At 45.8% G+C, this 25,837-nt stretch overlaps 1 protein-coding gene across 1 annotated transcript in view; it reads right to left on the reverse strand.

Moving 5' to 3' along the window:
- The window catches only part of VAPA (VAMP associated protein A), a 325,391-nt gene that overhangs the window by 202,930 nt on the left and 96,624 nt on the right, over window positions 1–25,837 (reverse strand). The window contains exon 2 of the mRNA XM_029590985.1: window positions 19,701–19,853. Within this exon, the coding sequence (XP_029446845.1) occupies window positions 19,701–19,853 (153 nt within the window). The remainder of the gene's footprint in view (window positions 1–19,700; window positions 19,854–25,837) is intronic.

Genomic DNA, 25,837 nt, shown 5'->3' on the forward strand with positions numbered 1-25,837 from the left:
TAGTAACACGTTTATTTGGTGCAAAAGTGGAGGACCTCACGCATCACCTAGATAAGATTTTAGACAACGCTGGGGAGGAGACTGCTGTTGTAGTACATGTGGGCACCAATGACATAGCAAAATGTAGGGAGATATGTTCTGGAAGTCAAATGTAGGCTCCTAGGAAGAAAGCTGAAGTGCAGAACTTCCAGGGTAGCATTCTCTGAAATGCTCGCTGCTCCACTTGCAAGTCCCCAGAGGCAGCCAAAGCTTCAGTCTCAATGCATGAATGAGACAATAGTGCAAGGAAGAGAGACTCAGTTTTGTATGGGAAGGAGGAGTCTTTTCCAAAGGGACGGGCTCCACCTTAACCAGGGTGGAACCAGGCTGTTAGCACTAGCCTTTAAAAAGGAGGATAGAGACGCTTTTTAAACTAGAACACAAGGGGAAAGCAGAGAGTTGCTCAGCAACACATGGTTCGGAGGGAAATATCATCAAAGGATAGTAATGAAGCAATAGAGTTAGAGTATCCTAACAGAGAGGTTCTTATAAAAGCTAAATTAGTCCATGTGCCTATAAGTAAAAAGATTATCCCTGTCAACTGAAAAGCAGGCTGTTAATACAAACAAAAAACACTCTTTGAAATATCTGTATGCCCATGCTAGAAGTCTAAGTAGTAAGATGGGAGAGTTAGCTTGTATAGCAGTGAATGAGATAGACTTAACTGGCATCTCAAAGACACGGTGGAAGGACGATAACCAATGGGATAGTGCCAAGTTATATCGCAATGATATGGAGGAGCAACTTAGTGGGGGGTGCTTAATGTCTGGGATGGCATAGAGTCCAACAGGATAAGGATCCTGCAAGAGTCTAAATGCACAATAGAATCTTTATGGGTAGAAATTACATGTGTGTTAGGAAAGAGATAGCAATAAAGGATACTATCCTCCTGGCCAAAATGATGAGACAGTCGATGAAATGCTAAAAGAAATTAGGGAGTCTAACCAAATTGGTAGTGCAGTAATAATGGGAGATTTCAATTATCCCAGTATTAACTGGGTGAATGTAATATCAGGACATGCTAGAGATAAAATTCCTGGATGGAATAAATGCTTTATGGAGCAATTGGTTCAGGAACAGATGAAAGGGAGTTATTTTAGATCCAATTCTTAGTAGAGCGCAGGATTTGGTGAGAGGTAACGGTGCTGGGGCCACTTGGCAATAATGATCATAACATGATCAAATTTGAACTAATCACTGGAAGAGGGACTTTCAAAAGGAAAACTAATAAAATGAGAAATAGATATAAAAAACTGAAAGGTGCAGCTACAAAGATTGAGAGTTAAACAGGCGGGATATTGTTAAATAAAATATATATATATCAATTTAAAAGCACAGTCCAGATGTATTCAATGCATTAAGAAAGGTGGAAGGAAGGCCAAACATTGCCAGTATGTTTAAAAGGTGAGGTGGAAGAGGCTATTTTATCCAACATATTTTCCTTCAAAAATTAAAAGGCAGCTCCATCCAAAAGAGAGAGGAAAAAGCATAAGCACTGGCAAGTTAAATGTAAAACATTGATAAGACAGGCTAAGAGAGAATTTGAAAAGAAGTTAGCTATAGAGGAAAAAACTCATCATAAAAACTTTTAAAAATATATCCGAAGCAGGAAGCCTGCAAGGGAGTCTGTTGAACCGTTAGATGATCGAGGGGTTAAAGGGGCATTTAGGTAGGATAAGGCCATAGCTGAAAGACTAAATGAATTCTTTGCTTCATTGTTTACTGAGGAAGATATTGGGGAGATACCCATTTCAGAGATAGTTTTCAAAAGGGATGATTCAGATGAACTGAACCAAATCACGGAGAACCTGAAGATGTAGTACGCCAGACTGATAAACTGAAGAGTAGAAAATCACCTGGACCCAATGTTATACATCCCAGGGCTCTGAAAGAACTAAAAAAAATAAAATGTCAGACCTATTACAAGTAATTTCTAATTATCATTAAAATCATCTGTTGTACCTGAAGACTGGAAAGTGGCCAATGTAACCCCGATATATAAAACGGGCTCTAGAGGTGATCCAAGAAACTATAAACTGGTGAACCTGATTTCAGTGCCAGGAAAAATTGTGGAAATTGTTATAAAGAATAAAATCACAGAACATAAACATGATTTAATGGGACAGCCATCACGGATTTACCCAAAGGAAGTCTTGTCTCACAAAGCTGCTACTTTTTTTTTTTTTGAAGGGGTGAACAAACATATAGATAAAGGTGAACAGGTCGATGTGGTGTATTTGGATATTCAGAAGCCATTTGACAAAGTCCATCATGAGAGGCTTCTAAGAAAACTAAAGACATAGTATAGGTGGAAATGTCCTTTCGTGGACTGAAAACTGGTTAAAAGACAGGAAAACAGGAGTAAATGGGCTGTTTTCACAGTGGAAAAGGTAAACAGAGGAGTGCCTCTGATCTGTGCTTGGACAGGTGCTTTTTAATATAGTTGTAAATGATCTGGAAAGAGAAACGACGAACGAGGTGATCAAATTTGCAGATGAAAAATTCAGAGAAGTTCATCACAAGCGGATTGTGAAAAATTGCAGGAGGACCTTGCGAGACTGGAAGACCAGGTATCCATATGGCAGATGAAATATGTGGACAAGTGCAAGGAGATGCACATAGGGAAAAATAACCCATGCTGTAGCTACATGATCTGGGCATCATAGTTGGTATTACATTAACATGGTCAGCTCAGTGCCCTGAGGCACTCAAAAAAAAATCAAACAATGTTAGGAATTATTATGAAGGAAATAGTAAATAAAACAGAATGTGTCATAATGCCTCTGTAGAGCTCCATGGTTAGACTACACCTTGAATATTGTGTACAATTCTAGTCACCACATCTCAAAAAAGATAAATGCACTGGAGAAAGTACAGACAAGGGCAACTAAAATGATAAAGGCCATGGAATGGCTCCCCTATGAGGAATGGCTAAAGAGGTTAGGGCTGTTCAGCTTTGAGAAGAGATGACTAAGGTGGGAGATGACCGAGGTCTACAAAATCATGAAAGGACTTGAACAGGTAAATGTGATTTGGTTAGTTACTCTTTTGGATAATACAAGGACTAGGGGGCACTAAATGAAGTTAGCAAATAGCACATTTAAAACAGTCCCAGGACTATGCCAAAGGCTTGCCTCTTAAAAGGAAAAAAAAAAAGTAAATCAAGAAAGTTTATTCACCCACAGTGATTTGTGCAATGTTAAAATCAAGAAAGCAGTCAACACCTTTAACATACATACATGTATGGCATTGCTTTGAAGCTTTTTGCAGAAGTCTTAAAAAAAAAAAAGTGTAAGAATACTTGAGATTTTGAGAACAAATGTTCTTGGATGACAGAAGAGAGCTCTGAAGACATGTGAGATCTGAACCTAGGTACCAAACCTGTAGATGCTGCCTATGGGATCAGTAATTTCCAAACATGGGAATATTTTTTTTAAATACTTGGCAATACTGGTAAACAAAGTTTTTGTTTCCTTCAGGCTTTTTGATGTTCCAAATAGATTTTTTTGATGCTGATCACAGATATTACTTCGAAATTTGTACATCATGTAAGGTTTTTGAGAAACGGCCAATTTTGTGTAACAATAATTGTGAAATTTTAAAACAATCTCACGTACATATATTTTCTTGCTGGATGGTAGTTTTTATGATTTTTAAAATTCATGTCGTATTTTTCATGGCCATAAGCAACATAACATGTAACAGAGACTAATTTTTTAAAAATACACCAAGAAACTCTGCCTGATCATGCCAGAACGTGCTCAGGCAAGCCCCAGCTTGGCTGCAAGATTTCAACTTGTTTCCATGACGACGCAGCCTTATATAAGCAGCAGCAAAGCAAAATTGCTTACCTGTAATAGGTGTTATCCCAGGACAGCAGGATGTAGTCCTCACATATGGGTGACATCAGTGACGGAGCCCTATCGCGGAAAACGTTCTGTCAAAGTTTCTAGAAACTTTTGACTGGCTATGTGCACCTACTGAGCATGTCCAGCATGCTATGATCCCTCGAGCCACAAGGGTCTCCCTTCAGTCTCGTTTGTAGCAATAAGCTTTAGCTAAAAAATAAAATAATAAAACTTACCGGACCCAACTCCACGGGGTGGCAGGTGGGTTTCGTGAGGACTACATCCTGCTGTCCTGGGATAACACCTATTACAGGTAAACAATTTTGCTTTATCCCAGGACAAGCAGGATGCTAGTCCTCACATATGGGTGATTAGCAAGCTACAGGCTGAGTCATATTGGTAAAGGACCAACAGCATACAATTTGTGCAACGGGCACAACAACTGGTGCACTGTTGGAGAATTTGAGACAGCCTGAAATCACAACCGGTTGGATGTAGAAGGAGTTGGGATTATACTGGAAATAAGTTCTTTAAGACAGATTGTCCGTAGGCTGAATCTTGTCGTCCTTCTTTGTCTAAACAGTAATGAGCTGCAAAGGTGTGAAGGGAACTCCATGTTGCAGCTTTACATATGTCAGCTATTGGCACTGAACGATAGTGTGCTACTGAGGTTGACATTGCTCTTACTGAATGCGCTTTTACTCGCCCTTCGAGAGGAAGGCCTGCTTTTTCATAACAGAATTCTATACAATCTGCAAGCCAGTTGGAGAGTGTGTGTTTGCCCACTGTTTTACCTGGTTTGTTTGGATCAAAAGAAACAGAATTGAGTGGATTTCCTATGGACTGCAGTGCGGTCTAAATAATATGCAAGTGCACGTTTACAGTCCAAGGTGTGCAAAGCCCTCTCACCCTGGTGAGAGTGAGGTCTTGGGAAGAAGGTGGGCAAGACTATGGACTGATTCAAATGGAATTCCGTAAATACCTTGGGAAGGAATTTCGGATGAGTACGGAGTACCATTCGGTCATGTAGGAATTTTGTATAGGGTGAGTATGTGACAAATGCTTGCAACTCACTAACCCTTCTAGCAGATGTGATGGCTATTAAGTAGATAGTCTTCCATGTGAGAAATTTAAAATCTCAGGAATCCATGGGTTCAAAAGGAGAACGCATGAGTCGTATTAAGACCACATTAAGGTTCCATTCTGTGACTGGTGGTCGAATTGGGGGTTTAAGGTGAATTAAACCTCTCATAAACCTACTGACAAGGGGTAGTGCTGAAATCGGGGCGTCTCCTACCCCCTTGTGGTAAGCTGAGATAGCACTCAGATGTACTCGTACCGAAGTAGTCTGGAGACCAGAGTCTGAAAGGTGCCAGAGATAGTCTAATAAAGTTGACGTAGGGCAGGAAAAAGAGTCTATACCTTTTTGTGTGCACCACATAGTAAATTTATTCCACTTAGAATTATAGGATTTTCGCGTGGAAGGCTTTCGTGAAGCTACAAGCACTTGAGAGACATTAGTTGAAAGACTGAGTGATTGCAAGGTCAAGCTTTCAACATCCAGGCTGGTAGAGATAGGGATTGAAGGTTGGGATGGTGCAACCGGCCCTGATCCTGAGTTATGAGAGTGGGTGCTGTGCCCAGGCGAATTGGTTCTCTGATCGAGAGATCGAGGAGTATGGGAAACCATACTTGTCGAGGCCAATATGGGGCTATGAGTATCATGGACCCCTTGTCCTGTTGTAGCTTCACTAGAGTCTTGGTTAGTAGCGGTATCGGGGGATACGCGTATAAAAGACCTAAATTCCAAGGGTGAGCAAAGGCGTCCTTGGATGACTGGTTTCTCTGTTTGTCCAGGGAGCAGAATGTGTCCACTTTGTGATTCAGCGGATGCAAAGAGGTCCACTGTTGGTTGACCCCAGCGTTGAAATATTCTGGTCGCTACTAAAGGATCCAGGGACCACTCGTGAGATTGGAACTGACGACTGAGGCGGTCTGCAACTATGTTGTGAATGCCCACCAGATAAGTGGCCTGGAGAAATATGGAGTGTGTCAGGGCCCAGTCCCAAATCTGAGCAGCTTCTTGACAGAGGAGATTCGAGCCCGTACCTCCTTGTTTGTTCAGGTACCACATGGCTACTGTGTTGTCTGTTTGTATCGGAACAGTTTTGTGTGAAAGACAGTCCTTGAATGCATGTAGCACATAGCGTATAGCTCGAAGTTCCAGGAAATTGATTTGAAATGTTGCTTCGAGTGTTGTCCAAGTACCTTGAATCTGGAGGTTGTCTATATGTGCTCCCCAACCCAAGGTGGATGCATCCGTAGTTAAAGTTACTTGTGGTATTGGCTGTTGGAAAGGATTTCCTATGAGCAAGTTGTTCTTGTTCGACCACCAGCGGAGAGATGGATGTAACTGGTGGGTTATTTGAATGTGATGTGACAGAGGCTGACTTGCTTGGAGCCATTGTGATCTCAGCGTCCATTGAGTTACTCTCATGGCTAATCTGGCCATGGGAAGTACGTGTACTGTGGAGGCCATGTGGCCGAGTAGAGTGAGGAACTGATGGGCTGTCGCCCTGCTCGGTGTACGCAGATTTTTTTGCTAAAGTCAATAGAATCTTTGCGCAGTCGTTTGTAAGGAAGGCTTTGGACACGGTGGTGTTCAACTCTGCGCCGATGAACTGTAGAATGCGGGATGGTAGAAGATGGGATTTTTGGTAGGTTATTAGAAATCCCAACGAGTGAAGCAGATTAATTGTGCATTTTAGTGAGTTGAGTGTTCCGTCTCTTGATTGGCTTTTGATGAGCCAGTCGTCAAGATAGGGGAATACATGGTTGCTTTGTTTGCATAAATGATCCGCTGCTACAGCTAGGCATTTTGTGAATACTCTTGGAGCTGAGGCAAGACCGAATTGCAGAACTCGGTACTGAAAATGTTGATGTCCCACCAAAAAGTGTAGGAACTTGCGATGAGGCGGGAATATCGGGATGTGCGCGTATGCATCTTGAAGATCCAGAGAACAGAGCCAATCTCCTGTTTGAAGAAGAGGAAGCATTGTACCCAAGGATACCATTCTGAACGTTTCTTTCCGTAGGAACTTGTTGAGTTGTCGAAGGTCTAAAATGGATCGAAGGCCTCCTGTTTTCTTTGGAATGAGGAAATAACGGGAATAGAATCCTCTGCCCTGCTGAGGTCGGGGTACAGGTTCTACAGCCCTGGCTCTCAGTAGGGTTGACAATTCTGTGTGCAGAAGTGTGGAGTAATGATAATGACTTCAATGCGGTCTTGGTGGATTGTCGTTTGGTACCTTGAGAAAATCCAGATGGTAACCATGAGATACAATTGAGAGTACTCACTGATCTGTGGTGATACTTGTCCAATGGGAATGAAATTTTGAAATCCGACCTCCTACAGGAAGGTTCGGAAATGGGTTTGAGGAGTGACTGCTGTTCTCCGGCGATACCTCAAAACCCTGACGCACAGCCTGTCTGAGGAGGAGGTTGAGTTCTAAGGGCTCTAGGTTGTGTAGGTTGGCTCCGTTGAGGTGATCTTGACGTTCTGCCACGGGTTGCCGGAGGATAGTATCGTCGTGTTCTATAATAGGGCCTTCTAGTGTCTTTTCTAGCAGTTCTTCTGATAGATGTTTGTGTTTCTGGTGGAACAGAAGAGAGCTGTTTCAAATTTCAGAATGTTCCTTTAGCTGTATTACAGCATCCTGAACTTTTTCTCCAAAAAGACTGCCTCCCTTACAAGGGAGATCAGCCAACTTTTCTTGTACTTCTGACCTAAGATCTGAAGTCTTGAGCCAGGCCCATCTGCGAGCACTAATTCCTGTTGCAGCCATTCTGGATGATTTTCGAAAGTGTCGTAGGCCGCACGGACTTCATGCTTTCCAGCTTCTAAACCTTTGTAAATGATATTGTTTAATGAGACCTGATATTGTTGAGGAAGTGAATTTGAAAATTCTTGTACTTATTTCCATAAATTACGCTGATACTGAGTCATATATAACTGAGATGATGCAATCCCGGAAACTAGCACGGACCCTTGAAATATTTTTCGTCCAAGCGTGTCCAAGAACTTCTGATCCTTCCCAGGAGGCATAGGTGAGTGTGGCCCGATTCTTTTAGATTTTTTCTGGGCAGATTCCACCACCACAGATTGGTGTGGAATCTGAGGTTTCTGGAAACCTGGAATCTGTTGCACCAGGTAAGTGGCATCAGTACGCTTGTTGACTGGTGGTATTGTGCAAGGATGTTCCCATAACCTGTGACGCAATTCCACCAGGACTTCTTGCACTGATATTGCTATGATGTCTTTAGGAGGATCTATGAACTGAAGAACCTCTAAGGTTTTTGTCTGGTGTCTGCTTCTGTTACCAATTGAAAAGGAATGGTATTTGCCATTTCTTTTATGAAATTCGAGAAGGAAAGGGCCTCTGGGGATGATTTCCTTGTCTCCTGTGGAGGGGATGGATTAGACAAGATGACATTGGAGGTAGTGTCGGTGTCTCTGTCAACCCAGACGTCTGGAGAAGAATGCCGTGGAGGAGTATGAAATGTTGGTACTGAAGGCATCGATGGAAGCAGAGGAGAAAAAGAAGGTCTCGGTTTTGAAATCCCTGATGGCCCTGGAAGTGGATCGGGTATCAGAGATGGAGGCTCTGCACCCGATGGTGATGGGTGCACTGGCAAGGCATCGATAATGGTAAAGAGCTTAGCTAGCATCGGTGCCAGTAGAGAGAGATCCAGCATCGACGGTGGTGTCGGCATCGGTACCGGTGAAGGTATCGGTGTCGGAGCCGGTAAAATTATCGGTGCCAGACGTGGAATCAGCATCTGTGTTGGTATCAATTTGGCTTTGGCATCGATGGCATCTCCCTTAAAGCTTCTCGGACTGCCTGGCGGATGAACCCATCTAGTTCCGCTCTAATAGCTGGTGAGGTCAGAGCAGCTATAGGGAGAGGCAGTGAAGGCCCAACCAGCACTTCCACAGAGCCCTGTGGAAGCGTGGTACCCTGAAGCGAGATCGGTGGGGATGGCCTGGGAGTGCTGGGCTTCGAAGGCTCCGATGAATCTTCCATCCGTTTCTTCGATATTGGCTCGATGGAAAGCGGCTCTGTACTGGAGATCGCGCTCAGATGTTTTTCAACATGTTCGCCGACCTTCTTTTCAAGTATCGAGGTAGATTTAACGGATGACCGAGAAGGAGTCGGTGATATTCGATCACCTCTTTCATCGGGACGGCGTTTTGTTTTTATTACTAACTTTTTTGCTGCTCCGGCCGGAGACGACTGTATCGATGTCAGCAACTGCAGATGAAAAAGATACTCCATTTTTTTCCAGACAAGCCCGTCTGCCCTTCGCTGTCATCTCAGCTCACGGAGGACATGACAACACATCGTGTTTCTCACCTAAGCATAACACACATTCCGTGTGTAGGTCCGTAATGGACATAGTGCGATTACAATTCGGGCACTTTTTGAACCCGGTCGCCACTGTATAAACCATACAGCCGTCGACAGCTTTCTGACTGAAATTTCAGTCAAAAACGGAATCGATCGAAAATATTTTTACACCGAAAGATGTAAAAGGGAGACCCCTATTGCAGGGATAACTTTTTATAAACTTTTTAAAAAAAATTTCCGCAAAGGAAATAAGTGTGGTAATTACCACAGAGGGCTCTCTAACCACGAAGGTAAAAGCAGCGCGGAAAAAAGAAGACTGAAGGGAGACTCCTGTGACTCGAGGGATCATAGCATGCTGGGCATGCTCAGTAGGCTCACATAGCCAGTCAAAAGTTTCTAGAATCTTTGGCAGAATGTTTTCTGCGATAGGGCTCTGTCACTGACGTCACCCATATGTGAGGACTAGCATCCTGCTTATCGTGGGATAATGAGTAGTCTCCTATGCAATGTCTGTGTGAATGAGCGAATCATATCGCTAAAACTATTTAGTTTAAAGCTTGTGGATTTAATTTCATATACTTTATGAAATGTTGTGCCAATGTCGTAATAGCTGTGACATGTTTTGTTACATCTGTGGTGAGTTTACTTTGAAAGCACAGAAAAGGAGTATGACTGCACTCACTAAGAAGGCATACAAGTTATACTTCGGGAGCAAAATTGGTGTGAGAGACGAATATGGTGAAAGGTTTTATCAAGACATTGTCAAAATGGAGAAACGGTATCAAGGCAAGTGGAACCCCTCCATGCTGTATAACTACTGTTGGACTCTCATCCGCGAAGCATCGGACAGGATTACAAACGAAAATCTGTGGCAAAGCAATTTTAGTTTTGTTTTCTGGTGCCAACATTGCCATTATAGCTTATGCCGCTACAGACACGTAACAATGCTTAATGTATATCACACTTTTTTGGCAAATGGTACATGAAACAGACAAGCAAGTTTGCTTACCGTAAATGGTGTTTCCGTAGATAGCAGGATGAATTAGCCATGCTGTCATGGGAACTGTCCATTTGGGCCCAGGAGGCAGAGCTTAAGAAGCAGAGATTAGAGTTTTTGATTCTCTGCGGCTGCGCGTATGTTCCCGTGCTGGAAAGTAACGGATTCTCCTCATTCTGTAATAAAGCTTGCATGTAGAAATGGTCGACTACCAGGGAGGAGGGTGGGGACGAATGGCTAATTCATCCTATCTACGGAAACACCGTTTGCGGTAAGCAAACTTGCTTTTTCCTGTTGATAGCAGGGCTGAATTAGCCATGCTGTCATGGGAGTCCAAAGCTCCCGATCACGCTGTTAAGAGTTTATATAGAGAGAGTGCATGATCAAGTAAAGGTGGAAGTCGAGTACTTTAAGGTAACAAGTTTTGTAGTACTGTGTGTCCCAACTTCGCATCTGCGGTTGATTGTTTGTCTAGGCAGTAATGAGACGTGAAGGTATGAAGAGAGGACCATGTTGCAGCCTTGCAAATGTCTACTGGTTGCACATTTCTAAGATATGCTATTGACGTCGCTGTGCTCTGATTTGGTGAGCATGAGGATGAGATGAGAGGCATAACTGTTGTTTGTCAAACAAAATCGTATGCACTGCACCAGCCAACTGGAAATGGTGCGTTTAGCTACTGGCAGCCCAGGGGCGTTTGGGTTGAAAGAGACAAAGAGTTGCGAAGCACGAGAGTTTAGTTGAGTCCTTTCTTTGTAATATGCCAACGTACGTTTACAGTCCAGGGTGTGCAATAAGCGCTCCCTATCATTAGAATGAGGCTTTGGGAAGAACGTTGGTAGTTCTATAGATTGGTTGACATGGAATTGCGAAATCACCTTTGGAAGAAAGCGTGGGTGAGTTCTGAGAACTACCTTGTTGTGATAAAATTGTAAATATGGCTCATAGTGTACTAAGGCCTGCAATTCACTAACTCTGCTTGCAAAAGCAACAACCCAGGATGTAATGTGATGCACCCAGGCAGAGGATACACACATCGTGAAAGTCCATAATGGACATAGTCCTTGGGTAGTGGGGGCATTGACGGAAACCGGATTAGGCCATGTCGAAGAACAGAGGTGAAAAGATGACAGATGAGGATGGTGGGCAACCGAAGCCAGTAGACACAGAGGCACCACCGCCGCTAGAGGAAATCAGAGAGGGACCCACGTTGAGGAAAAATGTGAAAAAAAACCTAAAAGTAACTGGTGGAAAAGTTTTCCAAGGCAATTTTCTGAAGAAAAGTCATGCGCTCACTTCACTGCAAGGCAATAGCTCTGTGGGAAAAAAAAAGTCTGAAGAAGGATCGTGTGTTGATACGTGGTATAGGGCTTGCTGGGTATGTTGCGTGCCTAGTCAAAGTTCTAGAAACTTTGACATAAGTTTTCCCGTGAAGGGTTCCTTCCAATGTCACCCATGTGTGAGGACTACCATCCTGCTTGTCCTAGAAGGAAGATGCTTTGTCCCAGAGAGATAATTGATTTAATAGTCACCATAAAGAAAAGACAAGACTGAGAGACTCTGCCCTGGGGGCAGGGTAATGAGTACAGCTGCACGTGGCTCAGTAGGGCATGCTGAAAGCTCTAGAAATCTTTGAGATCAAAGTTCTGTGCCGGGCTCCATCTGATGTCACCCATCTGTGAGGACTAACATCCTGCTGTCCTAGAACGCCTGTTACAGGTAAGCAGCTCTGCTTTCTAATTCACTTCAGAATATTGGCACCAGGCTTAGCTTAAAAGCAAAATGTAAACTGTTAAGCAAAACGAGTTCCTATCTCTTAAGCTCTTGGAGACTGGGACCTTGTAGTCATGTGATTTTATACAACAACACTGACACAATATGCATAATTTGAAAAAGTGTTCATTACTGTGTTAAAAGAATATATAATGTCTACCAAAAAACCCATGTAAAATCATCCTGTCCTCAAATAAAAAGGGGAAACAATTTACACTGTAACCCTCAATACCTGTGGTTAATTATCTATTGCTGTGGAAGTTTCTTAATTTGCTGCTTCCTATAAATGTGGATGCCTCCAGTTAAAGGCAACAGTGTAGAACAAAAGCAAAAACATTAAATGCATTAAACCTGTGAGAATACAATGTACAGACTTAAAAATGAAAAATGCAAAAGTAAATTTCAGTTTCATACATTAGTGCACTATCATGAATAATGTACTATGCAGCCAGTGGTGAAAGTTTAAACTTATTTCAACAAAAGGGTAATAAACTGTGTGAGCTATTCCCATAGCTCTAGTTATCAAATGATTTTGACTATAGTGTACAGGAAAAAAGCAATTAGTTTGCTTACTTTGCCCTTCCCTCCATACCAGACCTCTATGCCCTATATAATGTTGAGATTACTACCTGATAATCTCCTTTTCCTTAGTGTAGACAGATGGACTCAGAACAAATGGGATAGTATCCGGGTGCTAGCAGTTGGAGACGGATCTGACGTCAGCACGGGGTATATATATCCCCACAGCAAGCGTAGCAACTTAGTAATCTTCCTTGCAAAAGCTGTTATGGATGTGTGTACTGACGCTCAGTGAAAAGTGAAAACAGGATTCCCCTGACCGATTGACAGTAGATGGAGACCACCAGCATTCCCAACCAGAAGGCGTTGACACCTGGTAGAGTGTACGCTCTTATAGAAATAGATGACATGGCTTACCTTGCATCGGTGAAACCCATGTACACAGGCAGCTGGGCGGGATGCTGAGTCCATCTGTCTACACTAAGGAAAAGGAGATTATCAGGTAGTAATCTCAACATTTCCTGGCGTGTAGCCAGATGGACTCAGAACAAATGGGATGTACAAAAGCTTTATTCCCAGCCTGGGCGGGAGGCTGCCTGAGGACCATGTAGGACCGCCCTCGCAAATGCTGAGTCCTCCCGAGCCTGGACATCCAGACGATAGAACCTGGAGAAGGTATGGAGGGAGGACCACGTCGCCGCTTTACAGATTTCTGCAGGCGACAGCATCCTGGATTCTGCCCAAGATGCCGCTTGTGCTCTGGTAGAATGAGCCTTGACTTGTAGAGGCGGAGACTTCCCGGCCTCCCCGTAAGCTGCTCTCATAACTTCTTTAATCCAGCGAGCGATGGTGGGCCGCGAGGCCGCTTCACCTTGCTTCTTCCCGCTGTGCAGGACGAACAGATGGTCTGTCTTTCGTAGGCCTTGTGTCACTTCCAGATATCTGGGTAGCAATCTGCCAATGTCGAGATGGCGTAATAAACGCCCTTCTTCAGATTTCTTCAAACCCGCCGTGGTAGGCAAGGATATGGTTTGGTTAAGATGAAACTGTGAAACCACTTTAGGTAGAAAGGAGGGAACCGTACGAAGATGGATAGCTTCGGGAGTGATTCTGAGAAAGGGATCACGGCAGGACAGTGCTTGTAGCTCTGAGATGCGGCGTGCTGAACATACCGCCAATAGGAACACCATCTTCAAGGTTAGAGAACGGAGAGACAGGCCCCGAAGGGGTCTGAAGGTAGATCCCGCGAGGAAATCCAAAACAAGATTGAGGTTCCATAAGGGCACAAGCCATTTTAGTGGCGGACGAATATGCTTGACTCCTTGCAGGAAGCAAGAAACATCTGGGTGCTTGGTGATGGTCTTGCCATCCCTCTTGGGACCGTAGCAAGACAGCGCAGCCACCTGAACCTTGATGGAGCTGAGGGAGAGGCCCTTCTGAAGTCCATTTTGCAGGAAATCCAACACAATAGGGATTGTGGTTGTATGTGGGTTGGTGCCATGAGTGTCGCACCATGCTTCAAATACTCTCCAGATCCTTACGTAGGTGAGGGATGTGGAAAACTTGCGAGCTCGGAGGAGTGTATCTATCACGGGCTCTGAGTAACCCCTTTTCTTCAGTCTAGCCCTCTCAATGGCCAGACCGTAAGAGAGAATTGAGCTGGATCCTCGTGGAGGATGGGACCTTGACGTAGAAGGTCCCGGAGAGGAGGCAGGGGAAGAGGCTCCCCTGCCAGTAGTCTTCTCATGTCCGCGTACCAGGGCCTTCTTGGCCAGTCTGGTGCCACTATAAGAACTAGGCCCCGGTGTTTCCGGATCTTGTGGATGATGGCACCCAGCCGAGGCCATGGAGGAAAGGCGTATAGCAGAGTCCCCGGAGGCCATGGCTGAACCAGGGCATCGATTCCATGCGAGAACGGGTCGCGCTTGCGGCTGAAGTATCTGGGTACTTGAGCGATGGACTTGTCCGCCAGTAAATCCATGTCCGGAATCCCCCAGTGATCCACAATCATCTGGAAGGCTGTGGGTGACAGCTGCCACTCTCCCGGATTTAGGCTTTCTCTGCTGAGGAAGTCTGCCGTGGTATTGTCCTTCCCAGCAATGTGGACGGCGGAGATGTCCTGAAGATTCGCCTCTGCCCAAGCCATCAGTGGGGCAATCTCCAGAGACACTTGACGGCTTCTGGTTCCGCCCTGACGGTTGATGTATGCCACCGTGGTGGCATTGTCGGACATCACTCTGACTGCTCTGTGCTTCAGTCTGTGAGCAAATCGAAGGCATGCCAATCGAACTGCCCGAGCCTCTAGACGGTTGATGTTCCATGCTGACTCTTCTAGGCTCCACCGCCCTTGTGCGGTGTGTTCTTCGCAGTGTGCTCCCCAGCCGCTCAGGCTGGCATCTGTGGTGAGCAGAGTCCACGTGGGTGAAGACATCTTCGACCCCCGCCTCATGTGGTTGGACTGCAACCAACACCGTAACTGTGTCCGGACTCTGGCAGGCAGAGGTAGGTGCGTGGAATAGTTCCATAGACGAGGGCTCCAGCGAGAGAGCAGGGAGTGTTGTAGAGGTCTCATATGGGCCCTTGCCCAAGGTACCACTTCCAGGGTGGATGCCATGAGACCAAGAACCTGCAGATAATCCCAAGCTAGGGGCCGACTGGCTCCCATCAAGTACTGGATATGCGTCTGGAGTTTTAACCTTCTCTTGGTAGTGAGACTGACTGTGTCTGCCTGGGTGTCGAACTGTACTCCCAGGTATTCCAGTGACTGGGAAGGCTGTAGTCAACTCATGCTGAGGTTGATTACCCAGCCCAAGCTCTCCAGAAGGGTGATCACTCTGTCGGTTGTCCGATAGCTCTCCTCTCGAGATTTCGCCCTGATCAGCCAGTCGTCTAGGTAGGGATGGACCAAAATTCCTTCCCGCCTGAGTGCCGCTGCTACCACTACGACCACCTTGGTGAAGGTCCGTGGTGACGTGGCCAACCCGAAGGGCAGAGCCCGGAATTGGAAGTGGCGTCCCAGAACCTTGAAGCGGAGGTAGCGCTGATGATCCGGATGGATCGATATATGCAGGTATGCCTCTGATAGGTCTAATGCCGTGAGGAATTCTCCTGGCTGCACTGCGGCCTTGACGGAGCGCAGAGTCTCCATGCGAAACCTCGAGACCCGTAAGTATTGATTGATTGACTTGAGGTCCAGCACAGGCCAAAAGGTGCCCCCTTTCTTGGGTACCATGAAATAAATGGAATAGTGTCCAGAATTCACTTCCCAGGCAGGTACTGGGATGATGGCTTTCAAGGACAGGAGCCTCGCCAGGGTAGCTTCCAATGCTGCCTTCTTGTGTATGGGACATGAAGACTCCACAAACTTGTCCGGAGGGAGATGATGAAAGTCCAGATAATATCCCTCCCGGATAATGGCGAGGACCCACTGGTCCGACGTGATCTCGACCCATCTGGGGTAGAAGAGGGTTAGCCTGCCCCCTATGGCTCCGTCCCCCAGATGAATCGGCGGATTCTCATTGTGAAGCGCGGCCGGGACCCGAGCCCGGGACTGCTCCCCTCTTACGCTGCTTGGTCCGAAAGGACTGATTCCTGGCCTGAGGACGTGGTGCCTGGTAGCGACCCCTGTAAGGAACAAAGCGCTGTGAACTCCTGCCCCTGGAGAGCCTTGGAAAGGCACGCTGGCCCCTTCTGAACCGATCTTCTGGCAGTCTAGGCACTGGAGAGGCACCCCATGTACTGGCCAGTTTATCAAGGTCGCTGCCAAATAGGAAAGAGCCCTTAAAGGGCAATCTGGTGAGGCGTGTCTTTGAAGGCGCATCAGCTGACCATCTCCGGATCCAGAGCTGCCTCCTGGCAGCTACGGAGGATGAAACCCCTTAGCTGTTGTCCGGACCAGGTCAGATGCAGCATCCGTGAGGAATGAAAGAGCTGACTCCATGTCTGCTGCTGGAGCGTTGTTCGTAACCTGTGACAAACAGGCACGCGTCACCACTGTGCAGCAGGTCGCGATCCGCAAAGATAGAGCTGCCACCTCAAAGGTCTGTTTCAGAATGGCGTCCAGTCGCCGGTCATGAGGCTGCTTGAGGGCCGTCCCCCCTTCAACTGGAATGGTAGTGCGCTTGACCACAGCGCTAATCAAGGCGTCCACCTGAGGGCACGCCAGCAGGTCCTGGATAGCCGGTGCCAATGGGTACATGCCCGTCAGGGCCTGGCCCCCTTTGAAGGAAGCCGCTGGTGCCGCCCATTCTAAATCTATCAGTTGTTGAGCTGCTTGCAAGAATGGAAAATGGCGGGCTGTAGGACGAAGACCTTCCCGCAGGGGGTTCTGCGCAGAGGGCACCGTAGCGCTGGGACCTGTAATATCCAACTCCGCCAGACACTGAGACACCAGGTCGGAGAGATCCTCCTTGGGGAAGAACCGCCTCATGGTTCTATATGGCTCAATCCTTGGGGGAAGCTCCCCCTCGTCCGGGAGTTCGGACTCGTCCGGTGAAACCTCCTGGTCCGATTGATCTGGACTGTCCAGCGGCGGGAGGTCCCGCTCACGATACGGGCGTGAGGGTCCAGGAACAGGATCCGCAGCAGCCGCCGCAGTCGCAGCCACCGCAGGAACAACAGGAACAGCAAGAACCGCAGGGCCCGGACGGGAAGCCGTTTGCATCTGTACAAAGGCATGAATCCCCTTAAAGAGATCCACCCAGGAAATGGAAGCAGCCTCTAATCTCCGGGGTACAAGATCCCCCGGGATTCCCGATTGGTCGAGACTGCCCGCTAAATCCGGGGTAGCCCCTGGGGAACTGTCAGCAAATCGTGGCTGAGACTGGGCCTGGCTCGCGGGTCCCACGGCCTCCTCACATTGGGCACATAGGGAGTCTGGCTCTTCACTGTGCGTGGCTCTAAGCTGGCAAGCAGAGCAGAGGCCAAGGGCTTTAATGCCTGAGGCAGGCGGCGCCGCCGCTGAAGACGCTGATGCGTTCTGTTCCATTGAAAGAGAAGTGGCAATAATATATGTTTAATATAACAGGCGCGCAATAATAATATGCGGCAGCAATAGGCGCTTAATACAACAGGCGCACAAGAATAATAATATGCGGCAGCAATAGGCGCTTAATACAATAATATGCGGCAGCAATAGGCGCTTAATACAACAGGCGCACAATAAGAATAATATGCGGCAAGCAATAGGCGCTTAATACAACAGGTGCACAATAAGAATAATGACTAGGCGGTCATGAAAACAGCTCAATTGTATGCAATATGCTCTCAGCAATATGCCGCCAACAATACACGCTTAAAGGCTTTCAATAAGTCTCAGCAATAAGCGATTAGCAATACACTCTCAATGGCATTCAATAGGCTTTCAGCAAGAAGCGGTTAGCAATACACGCTCAATGGCATTCAATAGGCTTTCAGCAATAAGCGTTTAGCAATACACGCTCAATGGCATTCAATAGGCTTTCAGCAATAAGCGTTTAGCAATATACGCTCAATGGCAAGCAATATGCTCTCAGCAATAGGCAGTGAGCAATATACGCTCAATGGCATTCAATAGGCTCTTAGCAATAGGCGGTGAGCAATATACGCTCAATGGCATTCAATAGGCTCTTAGCAATATGCGGTTAGCAATATACGCTCAATGGCAATCAATATGCGGTCAGCAATACCCGCTCAGTGGCATACAATATGCTCTTAGCAAGAAGGCAATATACGTACAAAGAGAAATAGAGCCGCGCCTATTACGGGCGCTCAATACCTGAACAAGGCCACAAAATGGTGCCCTCCACGGCGTGCCACGCCGTCGATCCTCTGTTCCTCGGAGACCAGAAATAAGAGATGTACGCCTTACCTGATCCTCGGCGCTTCCCGGCTGGAACCCGGGCGGTCTCCGGCTGCGGGGGGAGAGAGCAAGTACCTTCACCGCCGCGTTTGAGGATATGCATCCGCTGCCTCGTCCACGCCGGGACCGAGGCGCCTCGAAAGCCTCACCCGAACCTCGCCCGGGGGCTGTGTCCCTGCCGCGATTCGGCCACCGGACCGAGGACTTAAACCTCCGGGGGGATCACGGAAATCACCCCGGGAAACTCTACTGGGGGAGGGACCTTAGGGTATCACCGCAGGAGTGCGGGGCTCGATGCTGTAGAAGTTTTAGTAAATAGAAAAAGTAGATTTGGAAAACACGCTCAGCAAGCGTGCAGGCTCTCCAAACTGCTTTGGAGACGGAAATTACTAAGTTGCTACGCTTCCTGTGGGGATATATATACCCCGTGCTGACGTCAGATCCGTCTCCAACTGCTAGCACATGGATACTATCCCATTTGTTCTGAGTCCATCTGGCTACACGCCAGGAAAATGTTTGTTTCTCACATCCTCTAACCTATGCATTATACACCCACACCTGCCTATCAGGAAAAGCACCATCAAGCACATACATTAACCACCCACTCCTCAAATTTGTTCTACAATTCACAGCTCCCCATATTTCATTTCTCTCCAACTCTCCCATCCCTTATATAGGTCCACTAACTGAACTCTGCTGTTCTTCTCCCTCCATTAGACTGCCATCAACCTTTCATGCTGTATTGGCTACCATACCTTCCCCACTCACATGGTAACCATAAGCACACACTTGGTTGCTAGTAACAGCCCTTTCCTCCTATTATAACCCTGTTGTCTTCCTTTCCCTTTCACTTCTAGGAGCAAAAGAACACCTCTCTAGAAGCTAGGTTTAGTGCCCTGGCTTTGTGTAACCAGTCAAGATTTTTTGGGTATGATTCATACAAAGTATGGCACCAACCACCGCAGGCCATGCCAATGTGACCAGTTTGACAAGATACACCATTAATTCTCTCCTAGAAACACATGTACCAAGGGAAATGGAGCTGTGTGAAAGCAACATTGGCAGATCATGGAAATCTTCTGAACTCAATTATCCACAAGACATTTTAAAGTCAAATTGTTTACTATACAATGACTTTTCTTAACCTTCCCAGAAGACATGTTTAACACTGCCTCCTGCCAAATAGATGCTAAGTATAATATTTTCCCTGTAAAATCATGAAGAACCAAAATTTAAAAGCTGAACTTAAAAACTCTGCTTCAGAGCATCCATTTTACCTGACACAGTTACGGTGGCCCCAGAGTCTATAATTCCACTGTTTGGTCGAACACAGTATCGACGAGGTGCTGTAGTCTTCACTTTGAAACATACTTTCTTTTCAGTTGGATTTCGTAGTGTAAGATTTGTAGTAACTACATCTGTGAAGGGACCTGCCATCAAAAAAAGACAAACTCAGCAAACTTTAAAAGATAATATAGTCTGGGTGATAATCTTACATCATACATCTAATGCAGTGTTTCCCAACTGACATGCCATCAGACCTGATCAGGCATTCTGTGTGAAAAAGTCACAGCTGCCTGATGTTCAGGTCCACACTACTGAACAGGCTCTACTCTCAACACTTTACAGCAATAAAAGATATCAAGAGAAATCTGTGGTTGCTCCCAAACTTGTAGTAACACATGCCTCTCCTTCTTAGCTATAAGCATGAGTCCCAAAGCATAGAATTAATGGGTAACGTGATCGGCCAGGCCTTGCTTTGTTTAGTATACACATTGCACCCAGTACCTACTCCTTTTTGTTCCTCCTGAGTCTCTTCTTCTGAGTCCTTCCAGCTTCTCTGTTATTTCCATGCCGGGTAACATGGAGAAAGAACGCGATGAGCACGAGAAACAACTCAAGAGTATTGGAAACAGGAGCAGCAGTAGGGGAGGAGCTGTGACAACCACATGCGCCACTGTAAGCAGCAGTCAGGGTAATTTTTATGTTGTAACACAAAATCCACAGTAGAACATGTCCACCATTATCAAATACCTTAGTAGCCCTTGTCCAGCCAGTAACTGCAAAAATATTGAGGGCTCTCAAACATGGCTACCACAAGCACAAATAACCGACCATGGGATGATGTTTCAAGGACTGCTGAGTACAGATGGGTTCTACCTGTCGAAGAAGGGACAATCCATCTTTCTACACAGGCTGGCAAACCTGAGGAGGGTTTCAAACTATAATCATCGGGGAATTGATGAACAAAGCGCAAAGGCAAGAAAAATATTAATTACTTGTACAGGGATGGGAAAAAAAGGCAATATCTGGAAAGCTAGGTACACTAATAAGCATAGTATGGGAAATAAAGTCCCAGATCTAGATGCAGTCAGTGAAGAAGCAGATTTAGATGTAGTGTCACGGAGACTTGGTATACAGAAAATCATGACTGGGAAAGCAGAGTTGCTTACCTGTAACAGGTGTTCTCCAAGGACAGCAGGATGTCAGTCCTCACACATTAGTGAAATAAAATGGAGACCGGCATAGAAAAGTTATGTCAGTTACTAGAACATTTATAGCCTCATTGAGCATGTTCAAGGCATGCAATATATCACATGTCCACCAGGGGTCCTCTCAGTCTTATATCAGAGCTCAAAAGAATAAAATAATAAACGAGAAAACCCACATAGCAGAACCCAACTCCATGGGGTGGTGAGTGGGTCTCATGAGGACTAACATCCTGCTGTCCTCTCAGAACACCTGTTACAGGTAAGCAACTCTGCTTTATCTAAGGACAAGCAGGATGGCAGTCCTCACAGATGGGTGAATCCCTAGCTACAAGCTGTCTCCTTCCTCCAACATAAAAGGGGACCAAATACCAAAATAAGTGCCAAAGGGCACAGCGACTAGTTTTCTTGGTAACAGGGGAGGGAAGCCTGAATAAAAACAGTAGTCCCTAGGTAGGAACAGAGTTGGGTTCTACACTTCAAATAAGTTCCTAAGGACAGATTGGCCAAACATGCTGTCACATCAGGCATCTTTAGCCAAACAATAATACAATGTTAATGTGTGGCGAGAACTCCACATTACAGCTCTGCAGATCTCCTCCTTAGGAACTGCTCACAAGTGGGCGAATGACGCTACCATGAATCGACAGAATGAGCCTCGACATGGCCCCCAAGATGCAGTCCCACCTGAGTGTAACAGGAGATACAGTCTGCTAGTCAACCAGAAAGCGTGTGCTATCAAAAGAAACAAAAGGTTGGGTGGACTGTCTATGGGCTTCTGTCCGCTCCAGATAGAAGGGTTAAGGATCTTTTGCAGTCCAAAATGTGCAGGGCTTGTTCGCCTTTTGCGTGATTGGAGCCTGGGAAAGAATGTTGGCAAGATGAAGGACTGGTTAAGATGGAAGTCCGACACCACCTTAAGTAGGAACTTAGGGTGCTTATGCAAGACCACCCTGTCATGAAAAAAAACTTAGTGCAGGGGGAGTAAGTCCTAAAGCCTGGAATTCATTGACCCTGTGTGAAGTGACTGCCACTAAAAATATGAACTTCCAGGTCAGGTACTTCAGGTCACAGGAGCCCAGTGGCTCAAAAGGGAGCTTTCATCAGCTGAGTTAACACCAAGTTGAGGTCCCAAGACAAAGCAGGAGGCCTTAGGGGAGGCTTCAACTAAAGCAGACCCTGCTTGAAACGTACAACTATAGGCTGTACAGAGATGGGCGGTACCATCCACACCACGGTGATATGCGCCAATCGCACTCAGATGAACTCTTACAGATTTGGTCTTCAAACCAGCTTCCAAAAGGTGTAGAAGGTACTTAAGCAGTTTTTGTGGGGAGCAGGAAAATGGATCTAGCGCCTTCTGCTCACAGCAAATGGAAAACATCCTCCACTTCAGTCTGAAGGACTTTCTAATGGAAGGCTTTCTGGAAGCCACAATGACCCAAGACATCTTACGAGAGACTGAGCAATTGCAATTTCAACCTCTCAACATCCAAGCTGTGAGCGACAGGACCTGGGAGTTGGGATGGTGCAGTCTGCTTTGATACTGTGTGATAAGATCTGAGTAAGTCCTCAGCCTGAGTGGTAACCAGAAGAGTGGAAACCAGAAGAGTGGAAACCAGAAGAGTGGAACCTGAAGAGTGGAAACCAGATCTGCCTTCGCCAATGAGGGGCTATGAGGATCATAGTCCCTTTGTCCTCGAAGCATCAAAATAGTCTTCCCTACCACTGGAGCTGGAAGATACACATACAGGAGACCCTTACCCCAACATAGAGTAAAGATATCTGAAGCTGGTTTGCCAATGTGTCCCTGTACAGGGAACAGAACTGAGAGAACAGAACAGAGGAACCTTCCTGTTCCAAGATGCTGCCAAGAGATCTACATCTGGGCTTCCCCAGAAGCAGAAAACCAATTTGCAACCCCTTGGTCTAGAAACCATTCGTGGGGTCTGAAGGTGCCACTCACTCTGTCCACTATTACATTCTCCATCCTAGCCAAGTATATGGCCCCTGAGCACCATCCTGTGGAGGAGAGCCTTGACCAGATCTGGACCACTTTCTGACAGAAGGTATGATCCTGTACCTCCCTGCTTGTTGACATTCCACATTGGTACTTGGTTTGAGGTTTGGATCAGGGCAGTTCTATTGGTCAGCTGATCTCTGAAAGCCCATAGCAATTTATCTGATCGCCAAAGCTCCAGAGAAACTGATTTCACAGAGATGATCCTGGGCACTGAATCCATTTAAATGAGCTCCCCAGCCCTGGGTATATGCATTCATGGTTAAGACAATTTGGGTGGGAGGTCTTTGGAAGAACACTCCCCTTTTCAAATTCAAAATTACCCACCACCAGAACAAAGTCTCAGAGAGACGGCGTAACTTGGATGAAGGTTTTGAGTGGCTTGTTGCCACTGAGACCTTAAAGTCAACTGGGCCTTTCGCAAGTATAAACATGCCAAAGGTTTGATGAGTACTGTTGTGGCCATATGCTCTAACAGACTCAACATATACCATGCTGACACCTGCTGGCTCTGTTGAATTCCATCCACAATGATCATCAGGTTGATGGCCTATTGCCGTGGCAGGAAGGCATTGGCCTGAGCTCTGTCTCAGTACCAAAGATGGTCATGTGCATGGACTCTTCTGCCCCTGCCCAAGAGGTGCTCTTGACCAGCCAATTGCCCAGATACAGGAAAACTAACTCAGTCTGCAAAAGTGTGCAGTCACCATGGCTAGGCATTTCAAGAAGACATGGGGCTGATGCAAGCCCAAATTGCAGAACACGATCCTGGAAGTGCTGCTTTCCCACCACAAATCTGAGATACACCCAAATAGAGATCTTCCCCAGCCCACCGGAAGCATCTTTTAGATCCAGGGGACCATAGCTAGTCCCCTGTCTCAAGGAAGGGGATCAGGGTGCACATGAAACCATCTTGGCTATGTGACCCGTGATCCAATCAAAACCCCCATTCTGGTGTTGACTGATGTGCTGGCTGGGGGTTCGGAGTGCTCTGCTGCCTGGAACGGCTACAAGACCCTGATGTTGCTGATAGGAACAAAGAGGCTGAGTATAGTATACTTTTTGGGTGGAAGGACTTGCTAGACCAATGACAGCAAACTCCATTCCTCAAGTGCCATAAACAGGCCAGATTTTCAGGATGAATATTCATGAGAAAGATTTGCATGCACTGCCTCCATTGTAATTGCCAGGTTCTTGCGGCCTGGTTTTGGCCACTGTTGGAAACAGGATGCTGGGCTTGATGGACCCTTGGTCTGACCCAGCATAGCAATTTCTTATGTTTCTTTTTTTTTTTTTTAATTTTTTTATTTATTGCATTTTTAAACAATTTATACAAGAACACTTGCATTGAAATTTTTAAGTACATAAATAACCAACAAAAATTCTGAAACCAGAATACTGAAACAAATTATTCAATAGGCAATATTTAAATTTATGTACCTAAATAATAAAGGAAATAATGGGAGAGCATGTAATATAAAGAGCAAAATTTAGGAAATAAATATTTCAAGTTAGTGACATTCTGAATTCAGACCCCCGTTCTATTTTAAAAAACGCCATACTGGGCTATTGAGGGGCGCTATGTGAGTTTAGGAAGGACCTTAACTGTATAGGTTCCATGAATACATACATCTGTTGTTGATATTGCATGCAACATTTACAAGGAAAACAAGTTTAAACTTAGCTCCAATTTTTACCACCTCCTGTCTCATATTAAGAAATTGCTTTCTTCTAATCTGAGTTTGTTTAACAAGGTCTGGGTAACACCAAATTCTTTGTCCAAAGAATAATACATGGGCGCTTCTAAAATAATTTTTAAAGATATTATTTCTGTCCATCAACAAGGCAAAAGTGACTAAAAGAGGTCTTCTCATAGTAATCTCCAATTCTTGTGACGAATCCTGAGCAACATAAAGCCTAAACAAATCAAGTGGTGAGACATTTTTTATCACCGGAAAATTTAAGAAGCGTAGATTATGGACCCTTATGTTATTCTCAAGTTTTTCCAACCTTCTGTTCGTGTCATTATGAGTTAATATCACAGTTGAATGTACTTTTTCCATTTCAGTCACACATTTCTTATGTTCTTATGTTCTTAAATCTCAAGCATATTCATTATGAATATCCTGAAAACTTGGCTTGTTTGTGGCACTCAAGGACTGGTGTTCACCATCACTGTCTTAGATCAAACCTAGATAAACTTCTGACAGAGGAGAGCAGGTCCTGGATGCCAGTGGAGAGCTGCTGAAAGGTCAAATGATGGTCCAAGATTGGGCCAAAGAGACTCTCTCCCATACATGGCACATCAGCGAGTCGTTCCTGCACTTCTGGTCTGCAATCCGAGGTTCTCAACTATGCAAGCCTGCAGCCACCAAATCCCACTGTAGAAACTCTCAATGACATATCTAAAACATCAAAGGTCAACAGGACCCCATATTTTCTGCACTTCAGTCCCTTTTGCACCAGCCACCAGGGTGAAGCAATCTCCCCAGAGGTCTTATGGGCCATTGTCTCCACTGTCCTGCGACTGTTGATGGGGCCTAGGTACTTAATCCAGACCAGCAATACAGGTACCAGAACTGGTCGATTTGGCCCATGTCCCGGTGCCATCTCCGGTATTGGGGGGCTTCCCCCTCAAGGAAATGGGGACAAACTACCAGATTGGCTGGTGGCAGCGTACACGCGGGACGCGCTCCATTCGCGGCATGCTGGGGTCTCCTCTGCTATTTTCTGTGCAGAAAATGGCAATTCTGCATGGGGGGGGGGGAATTCTGCACAAATTCTGCACTCCACAGTAGCACAGAATTCCCCCAGGACTAGGTGATGCAGAAACTTTGGTTGCAATTGGAACAGGCCATTATTAGAGTGATGCCTCCTCCAGCTCGTTTGGCTGCCTAAAAAATCT

Source organism: Rhinatrema bivittatum, chromosome 2, assembly GCF_901001135.1.
Source record: "Rhinatrema bivittatum chromosome 2, aRhiBiv1.1, whole genome shotgun sequence".
Taxonomy (NCBI): domain Eukaryota; kingdom Metazoa; phylum Chordata; class Amphibia; order Gymnophiona; family Rhinatrematidae; genus Rhinatrema; species Rhinatrema bivittatum.